Source organism: Pelophylax lessonae (assembly GCF_965119305.1).
Source record: "Pelophylax lessonae genome assembly, chromosome: 3".
Classification (NCBI taxonomy): Eukaryota; Metazoa; Chordata; class Amphibia; order Anura; family Ranidae; genus Pelophylax; species Pelophylax lessonae.
Window position 1 is genome coordinate 41,400,594 of NC_138770.1, and position 19,856 is coordinate 41,420,449.

A 19,856-nucleotide genomic window follows, 5' to 3' on the forward strand; every position below is an offset into this window, starting at 1 on the left:
GGATTTGCAGCTGCAAAATCTCCACTCAGTAGTCATGTAGAGATGTGTTGAATACCAGATCCAACTCTCCAGGACTCATCACTGTGGGCCTGTCAGCTTCAACATACAGATATATACACACTCAATGAGATGTTCCTGGAGTGATAGGATGTATATGATAGTATGAAGGTGATGTGCTGAAGGGACAGGTGTGAACAGTGACAAGGATGGTAATCACTTGATAGGTTTGTATAGGAGAGTTCAAGATGGTATTTAGGAATGCAGATAGGTTAGTATCGAGTATGCTAACAGGTGGTGAGGACAGCAGATGACAAATACAGGATAGACTAACCCAGTGCAAGGATAGATAGTAGTAGACAGGAGAGCTAGCAATCTATGCAGCAGTGCAGATGATAGATGGTAGTAGGCTCAAGAGCTAGCAATCTATGTAACAGTGCAGATGATAGGATAGCATGGATAGGTAGTAACAGTCCTTAATGTGCATAGGTAGATAGTGCAATAAGGTTATGGAGGGTTCCCCTGCGGGGTACTTATCACTTGTAATGTTAGTAGTTTAGAGAGGTCCAGTAGATAAGGAATGATCCGGTAGCGAGATACAGGGATCAGTAGCGAGGTTCGGGTCTGCTCCAGGTAAAGGGAATAGCTGGAGGTTCCGATCGAGAGAGAGGCTTGAAAGCATGTGGATAACAAGACAGGTTGAACGAACAATGTGAGTGAGACCGCCAGCGGTTGAAATAGCCGCTCTGCGGCGCTCAGCAGTGACATCATCGTTCTTAAAGGTATATGCGTACCACCTGAAGAGAAAGGTGGGACGCATTACAGAGAAAGTGGTGATTAAGGGTACCGGAGGTACCAGAATCTTACACAGAGCCAGCAACGTAGGATGTTCAACTACATCGCACAGCCATAGAACGAGGAAAGAACTTGACATCACACGGAGAGGTAGACTACAGCCTTAAGGGAACGGATTCTTTACACGTTACTTGTCTTTTGTGCACCAGCATCTAGTGCACTCCAAAATTGTGAGTTTATCGTATGAAGTTTTTAAATAAATGCGGTTGTTTTTCAGATAAATTCTTTGATGGTCCATATATTTTATTTCTAAAGGCCCGTACACACGATAAGAAAATCTGAAGGGAAATTTTGTCTGACGACGAACTGCCAATTTTCAGATTGTTAGTATGGTGCTTTCGACAGCCGACTCCGACTTTTCGACCGAAAAAATCCTGATGTGCAGGCTATAACATTTTTATCGTCCGTCAAAACAATTTCCGATTTTCATCTCATTAGTACAGTTTTCGACGGAATAAAATCTTAAGAGCAAGACTAGGCATGCTCAGAGACGAAAGAGCACATACAAAAAAATCCACCACATGACAGAATTCTGTCGTACGGGAAAATTCGTATGAAAATAACCTCTTCACTTTCCACATCAGACTAGCATGCCACAAAAAACGGACGACAGATCGTTCGATAATCTGATCGTGTGTACGGGGCTTGAGCTTCCAATTGTGATATCTGCTGAGCGTCATTGGGAGATAATAGACTAGGAGGAGACAAAAGGAGGATCAGATCCTGTCCAGATATTGTCCGTAAAAGGGACAAGTGCTTTAGACCTACTAGGCAAAGATCAATATAGGAAGTGAGCGGCCAATGGTGGTGGTTAAACATGGTGTGAAGGTCTCTTAACCCTATGGACACGGCCTTTTTCTGACATTTGTTGTTTACAATATATATATATATATATATAGTATAGTATAGTGTATATATATATATTTAGTAGAGACCCTAGAGAATAAAATGGAGATTGTTTCAATAGTTTTTATCACATTGTATTTGCGCAGCGGTCTTCCAAACGCAATTTTTTTGGGGAAAAAATACAATTTTTTTAACAAAAAAAATAAGAAAACAGTAAAGTTAGCCCAATTTTTTTTTATATTGTGAAAGATAATGTTACGCCGAGTAAATAGATACCCAACATGTCATGCTTCAAAATTGCTTATGCTCGTGGAATGGCGACAAACATTGGTACTTAAAAATCCCAATAGGCGACATTTTAAAAATCTTTACAGTTTACAAGTTTAGAGTTACAGTGGAGGTCCAGGGCTCAAATTATTTTTCTCATTCTAACGATCGTGGCGATACCTCACATGTATGGTTTTTGAACACCGTTTACATATGTGGGCACGACGTGCGTATGTGTTCGCTTCTGGGCGCGAGCTAACGGGGACTGGGTGCTTTTTTTTTCCTATTTATTTTATCTTTTATTTTTACAGTTTTTGTTTTTTAAAAAAAAATTGATCACTCTTATTATTATTAAAAGGAATTTAAACATCCCTTGTAATATAAATAAGCATGACAGGACCTCTTTAATGTGAAATCTTGGGGTCAAAAAGACCTCACATCTACACTAAAAAGGAAAAAAAATGGGCTCTTTAAACCCATTGTTAGGAAGCGACGTATGATGTCGCTCCAGTCCTCCAAGGCCATAGAGTGGAGTGGGGGCCATCTTGCCCTCACTTGACTTCCTGCCTGAGGGCATACCTCCCAACTTTTGAACTTCGCAATGAGGGTCACTGAAAGAGAGATCAAACCTGTGGCGCGCGTAGTGGCAAATTGTGGGTGTGGCCAATTGCTTAGCAGTGGGAGGGGCTTAAGGGATAGGGTAAACAAAACCCAGACTTCCTAGTACTCATAAAATATGCTTTGATTGCTCAGCCTACCTTAAAGAAGAACTTCATTAAAATTGTCAGAGACTGCATAGCAACCAGCAACTGTTGGGACAATGAAGACTTTGGTGAGAAGTATATAATGTACAGTATTGTGTATATAGTGCAGGAGAGTGTAATGTACAGAATGCAGGAGACAGGAGTATGTAATGTACAGAATGCAGGAGACAGGAGTATGTAATGTACAGAATACAGGGGTCAGACTCTGCACCATCCATCCCCCCAGCTCCATCCACCCCAAATGCCCACCCTAGCACTATCTATCCCAAACACCCATCCAACCTCCAAACACTCCAAATGCCCACCCCAGCTCCCTCCACCCCATATGCCTACCCCAGCTTCATCCACCCAAATGCCCCCAGCTCCATCCAACCCAAATGCCCCCTTTTGGGGGGCGCATACAGAAAAATATAATAGGCATTGCTTTGCGGCAAAAAACGCTGTAAAAAATTGCGTGACTTTGAGGTCACAAAAGTGTGAAAGGGGCCTTCAGTAATCAAGGTAGAGTGTGCCCCCTTCAATGCAGAGTGACCAGCGTGCCCCCTTCAATGCAGAGTGACCAGCGTGCCCCCTTTCAATGCAGAGAGACCAGCGTGCCCCCTTTCAATACAGAGAGACCAGCGTGCCCCCTTTCAATGCAGAGAGACCAGCGTGCCCCCTTTCAATGCAGAGAGACCAGCGTGCCCCCTTTCAATACAGAGAGACCAGCGTGCCCCCTTCAATGCAGAGTGACCAGCGTGCCCCCTTTCAATGCAGAATGACCAGCGTTCCCCCTTTCAATGCAGAGAGACCAGCGTGCCCCATTCAATGCAGAATGACTAGCGTGCCCCCTTCAATGCAGACAGACCAGCGTGCCCCCTTTCAATGCAGAGTGACCAGCGTGTCGTGCCCCCCTTCAATGCAGAATGGCCAGCGTGCCCCTTTTCAATGCAGAATAACCAGTGTGACCCCTTTCAATGCAGAATGACCGGCGTGACCCCTTTAATGCAGAATGACCAACGTGACCCCTTAATGCAGCATGACCGGCGTGACCCCTTAATGCAGAATGACAAGTGTGACCCCTTAATGCAGAACAACACAGAGAAATTGGCCCGCGGGACTTTATATGAGGTGCGTGCTCAGTGGCTGGAAATGAATATCATGCACAATATATGAATAAAAATTGATTTTATTACATAATGTAAAAAAATGACAACATATGCTCCATGGCACATATAATAGCTCAATGGCTTGAAATACACATAATATGTGACATGAATGATGCAATAGAATGTATTAACATTTTGGATTGACAACTTGGTGTAACCTCTTAATTATGACAGAAATGATGTAATAGGATGACATCGCAGTAGAGTATATATTATTTATGATCTGACGCGTTTCGGGAGCAATCTCCCTTCTTCAGAGGTCAATATATTCAAGATGTCACTACAAAGAGACAATGTTGTTATAGGGTGCAGTAAGGATAATTGAAATATGAAAAAGATTCAGACAAAAATGATAAGAGCTGTGGGAGTACTGTATACTCACCGATCAAAAAGGCTCAAATGGCAAAAGTGGACTCCTAAATGGCAGCGGTGCGTCATGTCTGACCCAGGAGCTGAAGGGTCCCAGAGTGCCGGCAAACATAGAGGGGGGCCCATGGCAGGGAAGTATGTGTGTAAGGAAAGGCCTTCCAAACCTGTTGTATGTATATGTAGTGACATCTTGAGGTTATTGTATAGAGAGAAGGAGAGGAAAATCAGACTGCACTGGCAATCAGTGAATAGAGGAGTGACAAAAAAGCACACACCTGCAAATTTTCCACAATACTGTAACAGAACACACCAATATAAGTCTGACAAGCTTCATAATGCTCCATAAAATACACCTCCCTCTGCCCTCAACTTCCCATCCCCCCCCCATTCCCTAAAGCTCCACACATGAATAGCTTTCTAAAAGCACCTTTTTGTTGCTGGCTGTCACTGTCACACTCATATTCAGTTCCTGAACTCCCCGAACTTCTAAGGATGTCCGATGGTAGTGCAGTGCAGGGAGTGGCACCTTTTCCCCAGTCAGCAATGTATGGAACCCTACTCTATTCACTTGTCGCTTGACGGAGAGGGTGGGGGCGGGGCGGGTCTGGGGGCGGGGCGGGGCGGGTCTGGGGGCGGGGCGGGGCCCACCCGGGGCCCGCCCATTCCCGACATCACATCTTGAATTTGACAGGTGCACAGCGCACACACAGCCAGCTTTCTCACCAACCCCTGGCGCTGCTGCATGTAGACAGTGCTGCAGCTCCTTCTGAGCCAGAAATTAGGAAATAATCAGAAGAATAATGCGGGACAAAGCCTCTGTACAGCGGGACAGAGGTGTAAATGCGGGACAGTCCCGCCCAATCCGGGACTGTTGGGAGGTATGCCTGAGGGGACAGCGGACTGGATCGTTTTCCCCGCTACTGATGGCTCCGAAAAGCGGGGAAAACAACCGTGAATCGGCGGAAGGGGGGGGGGCACCTCTCTTGCTGCCCATAAAGGTGATCTCATGGAGAATCTCCGCTGCGACCATCTTAATGTTAAAGCAGACCGCCCGCCGTTTAAAACAATATCGGGATTATGGCAACTATCTACTATCTGCTATCTGCTGCCATAAATTAAAGAAAGGAAATCCGCACTGAGGATAGCTAATTTGGCTGCAGCCTACCTTCTAAATATAACCCCAAAAGAGGGGTATATAAATTATATTAGAGGGGGGAAGGTAAATGGCACTGCCTATGTCAATGTGTCCACAGAAAATCAGTAATTATGTAAACAATAAATGAAGTATCTAAAGTTCCAGGTGTGCAAGAAGTGCTAGAGTGCAATAAACAGCTTCCATAATTGCATCAATACGAACATAAATATGTAAAGAGTAAATAAGTATAAGGTGCCAATTGTGCAATAAGTGCTATAGTGCAGTGTATATCATCAATAAATCATAAATAATATCCAAAAAAAGTGACACAATGTGCATAAATAAGTGACATCAGTGTGTAAACCACTGTAGATAACTAAATTTCGCAGACGATATTATACTAACAATGACAAACCCTGACACATCTTTACCCACGGTTCAAAAAATACTAGATCAATATAGTAAAGTCTCCTACTAAAAGTGAATCAAAACAAATGCTATGTTCTACCTATGAATATTGAGAAAGATCACACTAAGAGTCGGTTCACACTATGGCAACACGACTTCGGGGCGACTTGAAACAGTCGCCGTGCACCGTGACTTCGGCGTGACTTGCACGGACTTCACATAATGTAAGTCAATGCAAGTCGCTCCGACTTCGGACAAAAGTAGTGCAGGAACCTTTATCTAAGTCGGAGCGACTTTAGTCGCTCCTATTAGAACGGTTCCCATAGCACAGAATGGAGCACGACTTATCAGGCGACCAAGTAGCCTGACAAGTCGGAGTAGTGTGAACCGGCACCAAAAACCTACGTGAGAAATATGGCTACAATTGGGATGATGTATCTATATCATATCTAGGTATACAATTGACGTACCCAACCTCCAAATTATACAAAGTTAATTTTCTCAAACTCCCAGAACAAACTAATAAAGACCTACAACATATCCAAAACGTTCAATTATCATGGGTTGGTAAAATAGCAGCCTTTAACCACTTGCCGACCGCCGCACGCCGATCTACGTCGGCGGTCACTAGCTAGCTACGTCACTAGCTTGTGAGGGTCTAGGGAGCGAGCGCGCGCCGCCGGAGGCGCGCTCCCGCGTGGTCACGGACCCCCCCGCGCGTGTGACCGGCGGACCCGATGTCCGCCGGCCACTCTGCGATCGGCGGGGGAGAGGGAGAAAGTCAGGCAGCTTGTGTAAACAAGCTGCCTGTCATTCTCCCCTCTGTATGAGAGCTGATCATATGGATCTACTATGTAGAACCGTTGATCACTCTGCATACAGCTGAAGCCACAGCCAATCACAGTAAGAGTCACGCCCCTAGGGACACACACAGCCCCTCCCTCTCAAATAAAGTTAACCCCTTCACTACCAGTGTATTTCTTTCAGTAACAGTGCATATATATAGCACTGATTACTGTAGAAATGTCACTGGTAACCCCAAAAGTGTCAAAAATGTCAGTCAAGGGTCCGATCTGTCCGCCCCAATGTCGCAGTACCGCAAAAAAAATCGCAGATCGCCGCCATTACGCGTTAAAAAAAAAAACAACAAAAATGACAAAAATCTTTCCCTTAGTCAGTAAACGCAATAACTTTTGTGCAAACCAATCAAAATACGCTTTTTGCGATTTTTTTTACCAAAAATAGGTAGCATAAAACAAATTGGCCGAAAATGTTAAAAAATTTTGATTTTTACATTTTTTTGGGGGGGAATTTCATATAAAAAAAAGGGAAAAATATTGCTATTTTTGCAAAATTGACGCTCTTTTTTTGTTTATAGCGCGTGATCAAAAAATCGCACAGGTGATCAAATACCGCCAAAAGAAAGCTCTGTTTGTGGGAAAAAAAGGACGCCAAATTAGTTTTGGTACAGCGTCGCACGACCGCGCAATTGTCCGTTAAAATCACGCAGTGCCGAATCGCAAAATACCCCCTGGTCGTTTAGCAGCCAAATCCTCCGGGGCTTAAGTGGTTAATATGCAAATATTACCTAAAATTTTCCCTCCCCATCCTGATACCCCCCAAATTTTTCACGCGGATGAATATTAAATTAAAACATTTTATATGGAATAAGAAAAAACCCAAAGTAGCATTCTCAATATTAACCACTCCCAAAACCTTAGGAGGAATGGGTTTGCCAGATATAAAAAATGACTACTATGCATCACTACAAACTATGGACAAACATTGAAAAAGAGATCACTTAAGAACACAATCTATTTGCCCTTTCTATGGCTAAAATTATAATACCCAAAAAAATAGTCATACCCAACTTTCTTTCTATCAAATCAACACTATTAGCATGGAAGCATATCCTATCCAAAACTAAAACTGGAAATGTATACTCAAAAGTAACATTACCTACAAGAATAATAGACTACTATAAAATAAGACTATCGGCCAAAGAGTGGATAAACCAATTATAATAACCTTCCATTGCATCTCAGGAATATTGTGGAGGATAAACTAAGGAAAAGCTGGAGAGGACGTCAGATGACGAAACGCGTACAGCGCTGTTGCATCACTTCCGGTTCCGACATACTGGTGGAACGCATTGCGTTCCGGGACGCTATTACCTCGCTTGTATTCCCTGTCACATTGTGAGTACCTAGTTTTTATATATTGATTCAATAAAATAGTCTTACGGTATCACACTATCGAGCCTTTTCTTTTGCCCTGTATATTCTACTGCTGAGTGGCCAGCCTTTATCCACGAACTTTGCATATACCACTATCCCTATTGGAGAGGACCTTAAGATCCTGTTTTTCTTCGGTGACACCCGGGACCCCCAGGGACGGCCTCCAGCATCCCCCTGACCCACTAAGAAGTTAGGAGCGAAGGGAAGGAGTTCCAGCCACACCCTAATACCCGCCCTATACCCCTGTGTGGGGTGGGTACATCTGGTTAGTAGGTTATTTACTAGTGGGATCCCCCTGCAACTCGCCAGTTGCCCACCACGGAATTCTTTTTCATCCATTCACTGATTCTTTTTCATCCATTCACCAATTTTTTCTGGATCTTTTTTCTGTATTCAGACTATTTCTTATCACTAATACTGGCTATCAGGACTCTATTAATTTTTAGCCAGTCACTATATTATTTATTGCTTTTTTTGCACATTATTGCACCAATTGCACCTTATTCACGGATTTGCCATCATTACTGGCCATTAGGACTATACATATTTTTTTCAGCCAGTTATTATATATCATTTATCGTTTTGCACAATATTGCATTTATTGCAACCTTTTCTCAGTACACCTGTTTTCTATTCCTGTGCACTATCTAGCACTATCTGTCACTTGGCACTTTATATTGTTTATACCATTATTAAATTAATTGTTTTATATATATCACTCGATTGCACTTTCTTATCACTGGGATATATTATCTATTTTGTATATGTTGATCTTATCATTTTATTCCTGTTTTTATATGTCGGTTTTATCTATTTAATTGTGCATATTGGCACTTGCACAGACACTTTCATTTATATCCACATATATCACGTTGTGATTTATACAACAATATTTCATATAGGCAGCGCCAATTACCCATATATCTAATCTTTTTGTTTACACAGTCATTTGATTGTAGTTTAGGGTAGGCTGCAGCCTAAATACTTTTGATATACCCGTTAGATATCCATAGCGCGGAATCCACTTCTTTCAAACTAAGGAAATGCGCCCGACTTAAAGATCTGAAACTCAATGATAATATTGATATTCCCACAGAAGTATGGCAATTTCTTAAAGACCAAAACTCACAAAAAAAAAGAAAGGAATAAAACTATTCTTTAATCTACTTTCCTTTTCCGATAATAAAAATCCTAATACGACTAAATGGGAAAAGGATCTTTCACAAAATTTTTACGTGGGAACAATGGCAAAAAGCATTATTGATTAACAATAAAGCATCCTCATGCATTGAGCATTGGGATAATTCACAAAAAATTCTAAACAGATGGTACTTGACACCATATAGATTATCGAAAATATTTCCTTCAGCCTCCCCGATATGCTGGAGATGTAATGAAGTAACAGGAAATCTTCACCACACTCTTTGGGCCTGCAAGAATTTAATACGTTTTTGGAAATCTATTTCCTCTCTTATAGCCGAAATAACGGGTAACCTGACAGAACTGACACCTGCGATGGCACTATTGGTAATAGACCTAGATTTATACCCAATATGTTATAGAACTATAGTAGCACACATTCTGATAGCTGCAAGACTTACTATTGCTAGTATGTGGAAATCTACCGAATCTCCCAACCAGTCCAACGTAATCACCAGACTGAATATACAAGCACGGTATGAAATGCTTTTAGCATACAAAAATTCATCTACTAATAAATTTAAAAAGAAATGGCAAATTTGGTTAAACAATCCAAGAGCTTCTACTTACCTAAAGAAATGTGATATCTAAATCTCCATTATAGTTCAGATCAATTGGTTCCAATGTCCCATCCCTAATAAACCTTAGTACACGGTAACCAAATCTGCGTTCCCATTGTTCCCATTGGGGGTAGGCGGATTGGACACGCTGTGTTTTATTTATTTTTTTTTTAATTACATATATTTTAATTTTATTTTTTTTTCTCCCGTAATTGTTACCTTGTACTCCTGTAATTTTCTTCATTTTCCTAACTGTTTGTTACATGTACCAAACAATGAGACAGAAATAACAAATAACTGTAAATGTTATTGTTGAAATTGTTAAATTAAAATTCCAATAAAAATTTTAAAGTTGAAAAAAACAGGGACAGTCCCTCCAAATCAGGGACAGTTTGGAGCTATGCAGTCATCTCCTCCCTACCACTCTGTACAGAGTTCTGGAATATACAGGATGAGGACACACTGAGGGTATTTTCACACTAGCACTTTTGGTGCGGACCTGGGTTCGATTGACGTCAGAATTCGGTTCTTTTTAATGATGTGAACACTGTCTTTGAACTCAGGTGCGCACCCGCGAACCGTACCCGAGTCCACTTAAAAAGGGTGGTCTGGGGTACGGTTCATGTGAACTCCAGTACGGTTCGCTTCTGATGAGAACGCAACCGTACCAAAGCAAGCAATTCTATCCATTTTGGCACCTTCTCATTTACAGCGGTTGCCAAGCAACATGAGTACGCGCCAGCTGCAGCTTGATGACACAAGTGTACCGTGGTTCGGATACAAAACTCAAATGTGAACACAGTCCCTCGGGGGCAGGGGGAGGGGGGAGCAATGGAACTCGGGTTCGGACCAGGCAATCGCACCAAGTGTGAAAACACCCTGAGACAGTAACTGAAATCCTAGGACTGTCCTGCAAAATCTAGGACACTTGGAAACTATTACAAGGTTGTCTTCATGGCATGAGATATTTATCGGGGCTGCAGTTAATCTGAGCTCCACAAGGTGGTGAGCTCTATATCCCGATAGGAAGTCTCTATGGAATACAGACAGGAAGTGATGTCAAGTATAAATAGGAAGTTCCAGGTGAGGGGTGAGTCGGGAGGAAGTAGAGAGAAGACATCGCTGGAAGTGGCAGCAGAAGAGGTAATAAGATCTTATTTTCTATTTACACCCAGTAACTCCCCGTCATGTCCGTCCTCTTCCTCCATAGTCACTGTGACGTCTTTTATCTCCAGCAGATGATGATACACACATATATAGTGTGGAAACCTAGAATAACCCCTTCAGGGTCAGAACATTTCCCCACTTACGGGGCCGAAACACTGTCCTTATTTTGGAGATGTCACCTTCTCACTAGGGATCAGATGAACACACCTGGGTTGGTTTGAGTGTTGTTCGGTGAACTTCAAAGGTGTTCAGATGCCAAACTCTACTGATATTAATGGGAGCTGAATCTGTCAAACTAAAAATGCCCATTTTTTGGGCTAATGAGCAAGGGAGTGTCCGAAAATAGCATTGGGGGTTGGGCACTGCCCTGGGGAACATGTACCAAAGCAAGATTTAATTTGGCCTGGAGAAGGGATTTTTGTAAATGCCTTAAGGAGTTGTAAAGTCCGAAGGTTTTTTTTTATCTTAACCACTTGCCGACCGCCGCACGACTATTAACTACGGCGGTCAGCCCCTCACAGGCAAAGCGACGTAGTACTACGTCACTAGCCTGTGAGGCTCTAGGCAGCGAGCGCGCGCCGCCGGAGGCACGCTCCCGGACCTCCCCGCGCGTGTGCCCGGCGGACCCGATTTCCGCCGGGCACTCGCGATTGTCCGTTACAGCGGGAGAAAGGCAGGCGGCTAATGTAAACAAAGCCGTCTGTCATTCTCCCCTGTGTAAGAATGGAGACCATATGGTTCTGCTATGTAGGACCATTGATCTCTGTTCTTACACGTCAAGCCACATCCAATCACAGTTAGAAGCACGCCCCTAGGGACACACTTAACCCCTCCCTCTCAAAAAAAGTTGACCCCTTCACTGCCAGTGTCATTTTTACAGTAACAGTGCATATGTATAGCACTGATTACTGTAGTAATGTCACTGGTAACCCCAAAATGTCAGTCAAGGGTCCGATCTGTCCGCCACAATGTCGCAGTCCCGCAAAAAAAATCGCAGATCGCCGCCATTACTTGTTAAAAAAAAAAAAATGACAAAAATCTTTCCCTTAGTTAGTAAACGCAATACCTTTTGCGCAAACCAATCAAAATACGCTTTTTGCGATTTTTTTTTTTTTTACCAAACATATGTAGCAGAAAACAAATTGGCCTAAAATGTTAAAAAATTTTGATTTTTACATTTTTTTTTTAGGGGAATTTCATATAAAAAAATTTGAAAAATATTGTTATTTTTGCAAAATTGATGCTCCTTTTTTGTTTATAGCGCATGATCAAAAAATCGCACAGGTGATCAAATACCACCAAAAGAAAGCTCTGTTTGTGGGAAAAAAAGAACGTCAAATTCGTTTAGGTACAGCGTCGCACGACCGCGCAATTGTCCATTAAAATCACGCAGTGCCGAATCGCAAAATAGGCCCTGGTCAGGAAGGGGGTAAAATCTTCCAGGGCTTAAGTGGTTAATGCATTCTATGCATTTTTTTTATCTTAATGCATTCTATTTTATCTTAATGCATTCTATATCTCTCTGCTCTCGCCAGAGCACTGGTCTGCAGAGGGGGTGGGACAAGCTGGCTCAGGCTCTCAGTGGTATGCTAAGAAGCTGAGTTAGCTGCTGATCAGGCATCTGGGTGGATCTAAACGTTATTGTCGGGACCCCAGCACAGCGGGGACCAGATCTGTGACGTCAGCCAACAGCAGGATTTAGCCCTCTGTCAGCTGAATCTAGGTCACAGGAGTGCAGACCTAAGTGCTCTCCTCTAACCCACAGCAGAATTAGGGCCAAAGTACATACCAGACCCATTTGGGTTGATTTACTAAAACTTGAGTAGCAAAATCTGGTGCAGCTCTGCATAGAAACCAATCAGCTTCCAGGTTTTTATTGACCAAGCACAATTGAACAAGTTGAAGTTAGAGGCTGATTGGCTACCATGCACGTCTGTACCAGATTTTGTGTGCTCCAGCTTTAGTAAATCCATCCCTTTTGAGTCTAGTATGGATTTTAATTAAGTACCCCACGCAAAATTTAAAAAAAATTATTGTCCAAAAATAGGGTTTTGCCAATAGAAACAGACCTCCAAACTTTGTGTGGCCTATTAACCCCTTACATCCCCATCCTAATATTGCACAACCAATACAGTCCAAATAATTCTCCACTATCTATCTACAGAGAAACCTACAAAGATCACATGACCACAATAATGAAGATGGAGGAGTTCCGGAGTTACATGACTGAGAGGATACTAAACCTCACCCTGGAGATCATCTACCTGCTGACCGGAGAGGTGAGGAGGATTCTGGGAAGTCACATGACATCACTCTTATCTCTATTAATAAAACAGACACTTGACCAGAGAGGTGAGGAGGATTCTGGGAATGTCACATGATATTACTGTTTTTGCTTGGATACAGAATTGTCCTCCTTCGAAGTCTGGAGATCATATGACCATCATATTGCCTCCATGTGACTCCCTGACACCTGAGAGACACAACATGCAGAAGATTCTAGAAGTCACCAGGAAGATGATGGAGCTGCTGACAGGAGAGGTGAGCGGTGCTGGGAATTCTGGGACATTATCCAGTAACAGACAAGGGATGTGTCTGGATGGTGACTGTATCATTGTGTGTGTCAGGTTCCTATAAGGTGTCAGGATGTCACTGTCTATTTCTCCATGGAGGAGTGGGAGTATTTAGAAGGACACAAGGATCTCTACAAGGACGTCATGATGGACAATCAGCCGCCCCTCACATCACCGGGTAAGAGGAGACTTTATTGTAAAGGAGAGAGCAGTACGGAGGGTCCACCTAGATCCCCCATCATCTGATAAACACATAGAAACAATGTATTCAGTCAGTGTGTGTGTTTCCTACAGATGGATCCAGTAATGGGAACCCACCAGAGAGATGTCCCCGTCCTCTGTATTCCCGGGATTCCACACAGGAAGATCACACCATCCCTCACCATCATCAGGTAGATGAGGAACAATCACTGATAGTATCATTAGGATCTGTACATTATCTGCATTGTTACCATTGATTTCATTTTTATTATATGATTAGAGTGCAAACATGAGAGATTCTAAAGTTGATATTAAAGTAGAGATACAGAAAGATGATGATGAAAATTGGGTGGTGGAGTCAGAGTCTCTAAAAGGACACAATGATATGTACCAGGACACCATGGTGGAGTCAACCAGCTGCAGAAACCCACCAGAGAGATGTCCCCGTCCTCTGTATTCCTTGGATTCCTTACAGGAAGATCACACCATCCCTCACCATCATCAGGTAGATGATTGACAATTAGTGGTAATTATGATTTATTCACAGCATGTTTGTTACAACGAATTGTATATTATGCATTCAGAGTGGAAACCTCGGAGATGATAATATTGTTTTTAAGAAAGAGTATAAAGTGGAGGATGAGGAGTATGGAGTGATGGAGGAACTTTCTGAAGGACATAAAGACCTCTACAAGGAAATTATGATAGAGTCACCTTATAACAGAAACCCACCAGAGAGACGTCCCAGTCCTCTGTATTCCCGGGATTCCACACAGGAAGGTCACACCATCCCTCACCATCATCAGGTAGGTGGAATTGAGGGTCTAGAACAAACAATTATTGAACACTGACATTGTGGAGACGTTTTGTGGACTCTACAAGATGATATTTTCTATGTAATCTCACATCATAAATACTTCTATATTACAGATGTTATTTTCTGCCATTCTGTTGGTTTAGGGTGAAGATCTGATGAATATGAAAGTTGAGGGTGAAGTAGAAGAGACGTATGTGAGGGATGATCAGCAATATACGGAGGAGGCTGGAATAATGAGGACCATCAAAGAGGAGGACACTCCTACAGAGATCAGCACAGGTGAGCCGTAATATATTCTTCTGTTATCTCTGCTCTGTTGCTGAACACTGACTATTTCAGAGTAGTGTAGCCAGGACTAAAGTGGTATTGCACCGGGGACTTTCTGTATTTATGGCGATTTTGTTAAAGTTGCTGCTGTCGCCCCCTCCGATCAGCAGGGGGAGAGCTAAATTATCTCAAGCTTGTGGACTTCAGCTTAAACAACTGGAGTGCTGGGAAATGTAGTCTAAGGAAGCCGGCAGTGAACAGGGATGACTGATTTTATAAACTACAAATACCGACGGGCTGTGCACAGCGAAGGGAGTCTGGAGGAGATATGCTGTATATTCTTTGCCCTTGAAAAGCCCTTGCCTTTTACTCGGTGGGGATCAGAGTGTCCAGATCTGTTGGGGCGAACTGGCCGAGAGAAAGAAGGAGAAGAGAGCCTGGGAGTAGGCCTGAGGTTGCAGGGATTGGAACAGCTGCTGTGTACATAACAAGGCTGCCAGACCCGCTTACCTGACAGTCCAAACGCTGCCACATTAGGACCAGTGCATGGAGCAGCCCCTTCCACTGCGAGACTTTGTAGTTCTAACAAAAAAGTTGGAGAGTTGGCCCATCTGTGTTATTCCTAATAGACAGATCACTGAGGACAGGATACTATATGCCATCCCCTCATAGTTAAGTACTGCCAGTTGTCATTACCAACATTTAAGTTCTCTCTATCACACCCCTGGGGTGCACTCACATCGAAAGTTTTCCATACACCCCCCTGTACAGCTTGCAAGTGTCATGTTAATTAGTTTGAACTGAATCTCCCCACTGCCTGCAGGTCCTAAGCAGGACTTAAAGACTGCGTGTAGTCATCCAAAGGGCCCCACCGTTAGCCGGCAGAAAATGAAAGCTAGGGACTGCCCCTCTTACTAAATCGAATAGTCCCTTCACTTCTCTAACTGTTTGCATTGTTGATGCTGTTATCGCTAATTTGGTCACCCAACGGACTCGATCTAGCAATGCCATCATTAGGACTTGCTGGCAGTATAATTCTTGTGTTGCTAAAAAAAAAGTGACCTTCTCCCTGCCTGTCTGATATTCTGGGTGGCACTGCTACTGTTTATGCTGACCAGATGCAAATGCACTATTAAGTCCCACACCTCCTTCTTTTCTTTATTACCTGCTCAGTGGGCTAGCTTGTGTTGCTATAAGCATTGGTGTTTCATAGTTGTATTATGATCCTTTATTTTTTGCTAAGTGATCTAGAAGTTTGCGTTTCCTCAAGTCTTGGTGTCTCATTCAAGATAGCAATATTATTGAGTATCAAGAAATTCTTGTGCGGTTTTTGCTCTCCTTCTTTAACCACTTGCCGACTGCCGCACGACTATTTACGTTGGCAGTCAGCCCCTAACAGGCAGAGCGACGTAGGGCTACGTCGCTAGCCTGTAAGGGTTTTGGGAGCGAGCGCGCGCCGCCGAATGCGCGCTCCCGCTCGGTCACGGACCTCCCACGCGCGTGTGCGGGCACTCGCGATCGTCCGTGACAGCGGGAGAGAGGCAGGCGGCTAGTGTAAACAAAGCCGCCTGTCAGTCTCCCCTGTGTATGAATGGTGATCAAACAGTTCTACTATGTAGGACCGTTGATCACTGTTCTTACACATCAAGCCACAGCCAATCACAGTTAGAAACACGCCCCTAGGACACACTTAACCCCTCCCTCTCAAAAAAGTTAACCCCTTCACTGCCAGTGTCATTTTTACAGTAACAGTGCATATGTATAGCACTGATTACTGTAGTAATGTCACTGGTAACCCCAAAAGTGTCAAAAATGTCAGTCAAGGGTCCGATCTGTCCGCCGCAATGTCGCAGTCCCGCAAAAAAAATCGCAGATCGCCGCCATTACGCGTTAAAAAAAAAAACAACAAAAATGACAAAAATCTTTCCCTTTGTTACTAAACGCAATAACGTTTGCGCAAACCAATCAAAATACGCTTTTTGCGATTTTTTTTTTTTTTTTTTTTTTTTACCAAACATATGGTAAAAAAAAAATTGCCCTAAAATGTTAAAAAAAATGTGATTTTTACTTTTTTTTGGGGGGAATTTCATATAAAAAAATGTGAAAAATATTGTTATTTTTGCAAAATTGACGCTCTTTTTTTGTTTATAGCGCATGATCAAAAAATCGCACAGGTGATCAAATACCACCAAAAGAAAGCTCTGATTGTGGGAAAAAAAGGACGTCAAATTCATTTAGGTACAGCGTCGCACGACCGCGCAATTGTCCGTTAAAATCACACAGTGCCGAATCGCAAAATAGAGCCTGGTCAGGAAGGGGGTAAAATCTTCCGGGGCTTAAGTGGTTAATCTGGTGTGTAAGTAGGGCTGAGGCCTTAAGGGTCGCAACAAAGAACAGAGGGCCCATCTTAACCAGCGGCTTCTTCAGCAGTGGTGCATACTGTAGGGTGGGAGGTGAGTGATATCCGCCAATGATGGATGGGTTGATTTTGGTCGCTGATACCCGTCCTGCACATTATTTCCTAATTTCTCTCAGATAAACCCCCTTCTCTGTGTTGAAGACACAATTTATGGACTCCTGGTTTATGTAGATTCTGGGGGTCAGCTGGCAGTTTTAGGCACAGTAACACAGATTGGGCCTTTCAGAGGTTTATCTCTGTTCTTTTTAGCAAGTTTATACCTAAGGCCTCATGCACACAACATTTTTTATAGCTGCTCCTAAGGGCTTCAGGCATTTCTTTTTACAGCTTAAAAAAAACCTCTCCATGTTATTTTATGTATGCATTCACACATAGACTTTTAGGAGCTGTAAGTGGAAAAAACGTTTCCAAGCTGCAAAAAAACCTAGGGCCAGTGCATTCTGAAGAAGCAGCAGCATTATCCCTCATGCACACGGGGCATTCGAAAAAATGAGCTGCAAAGCCACTACCAATGCCGGGTAAAAGCGGCTGTAAAAACAAACTTTTAGTAGCTTTTTGCATTGGCGTTAATGCGCGTTTAGCAGCGTTAGCTTTTAGCAGCGTTCTTTTGCCTCTTTAAAAAAATCAATGGTTCCCTATAAGAGCCGTCTATAGCCCCATGGCTATAATAGCAGGGATCTTCAAACTTTGGCCCTCCAGCTGTTGCTGAACTACCCATCCCATGAGGCATTGTAAAACTCTGACATTCACAGACATGACTAGGGCATGATGGGAATTGTGGTTCCTGAACAACTGGAGGGCCATAGTTTGAAGACCCCTGCTATATAGGAACCGGCAGAGAGCGGAGCTGGCACAACGATGGGAGACGGTGTCGGAGGAGGACTGGGTCAGCGGCAAAGAAGGCCAGAGGAAAATTTTTAATGAAGGACTTGGTAAAACCGTCTCTTGTTTTTATTTACACTACACTGCCTATTTATGGGGTGAATAAGTAGGTGTACCCCTTGTTAAAGGGGGCCTCCAGATTTTGATAAGCCCCCAGACTCCCACAACCACCACCCAGGGTTGTTGGGAAGAGGCCCTTGTCCTCATTAACATGGGGACAAGGGTCCTTTTCAGATCTTCAAGGCAAATATGCATTGCCATCTAACATGCTATACTAATACCATCAGTTGGCCCATGCAGTCAGGGCACAAGGACCTGCTGTGGATTGGTCTCTGTCGCCAACCCCCATCTTTCATCTAATTCAATTGGCCAAGGAGACAAAAGGATTTATTTCCCAATGCTACTTTATATTGCTACTGGAGCACTTGAGTGGTCATCCGAACAAGGCAATGTCCCAATGGGAGAAGGATCTGGGGGCGCTGACAGGGGACCAGTGGGATAAAAAAAAGGTGCGCAGAGCCCCCCTGCCCCAAAGCACCCCCCATGTTAAGGGCATATGGGCTGTTATGGTGCAGGGGGGGGGGGCGCCGCTGGCCCGTCCCCCCCCTTTCCTGACCTGCTGGGCTGCATGCTCGGATAAGGGTCTGGTATAGATTTTTTAGAAAACTTTGCCAGACTCAAATGGCCTGGTATTGATCTTGGGGGGGAACCCCACACTTTTTATTTTTCTAACTTTGGCATGGGGTTCCACTTCAAGATCCTCAGAGCACAAGTCGCACCACAAGTTGGATCATGTCTTGGATGTGACTTCCATTCAAATCAATTGGCTGAAAGTCGGATCAGTTAAGACGGCTCTCATAGGTAACCATTGATTTTGACATGTCAACAAAAAAAAAAGCTTGCCATTGCACAACGCTATATCTTAACGTTTACACCCGTTTACAAGCAGTTACAAGCATGTGATGTTTGAAATGCCGGTAAACTACAGTCCTAAATGTGATTTATCTGCTTTCAAAAAAATGCCTGTTACCGCAACTGCCTCTAAACTACTATAAACTATTGAGTGTACATGTACACATAAGATAACATAGAGGAGAGTTCAGGGGCTGCTGAAACAAATGACCAACTGCTACTAAATGTCAGTTTAGCAGCTGCAGTGTACATGAGGCCTCACAGCTGTAAAAATGCCTGACGCGGCTAAACGCTGGTTAACGCTGTATACAGTGTTAAGCCACATCAAGTGTTTTTAAGCTGTAGTAATTCGATTTGGGAGTTGAAAATGGAAGAGGGCAGAGAAACGCTGCTTAACACTAATGCGGCTAAACGTGCATTAACGCCAATGCAAACCACTTCTAAAAGCGTGTTTTTACAGCCACTTTTTCCTGGCATCTGTATTGTCTTTGCAGCACGTTTTTTAAAACCCCCTGCGTGCATGAGGCCATAATGTTAACATAGAACTCTATTAATGAAGGATTCCAGGTATGGTATCCAATGTAACTATGTATTATATACCATACCTGGAATTCTTCTTTAACAGTTTTGCTGGGGTGAAAAGTTAAAGGGCCATTGAAGGAAGAGGGGGGGATTCATGATCTGTAGTGTAAATAATGACTGGACCTCCATCCCTGGTAATTGTAGGAAAAAGACAGAGGTTGTGGGACTTTGATTGAGGTCAGTCATTAACAAATAATAAAAGGTACTACGATATGTCACAAAAATGAATAAATAATTTATTGCATATTGT

General features: G+C 43.2%; 1 protein-coding gene across 1 annotated transcript in view; it reads left to right on the plus strand.

Annotated features, from left to right (window-relative positions):
• LOC309550683 (uncharacterized protein) overlaps window positions 1–19,856 on the plus strand; it is a 3,164,715-nt gene that overhangs the window by 688,917 nt on the left and 2,455,942 nt on the right. The window contains exon 18 of the mRNA XM_082251018.1: window positions 14,718–14,823. Coding sequence (XP_082107144.1) covers window positions 14,718–14,823 — 106 coding nt within the window. The remainder of the gene's footprint in view (window positions 1–14,717; window positions 14,824–19,856) is intronic.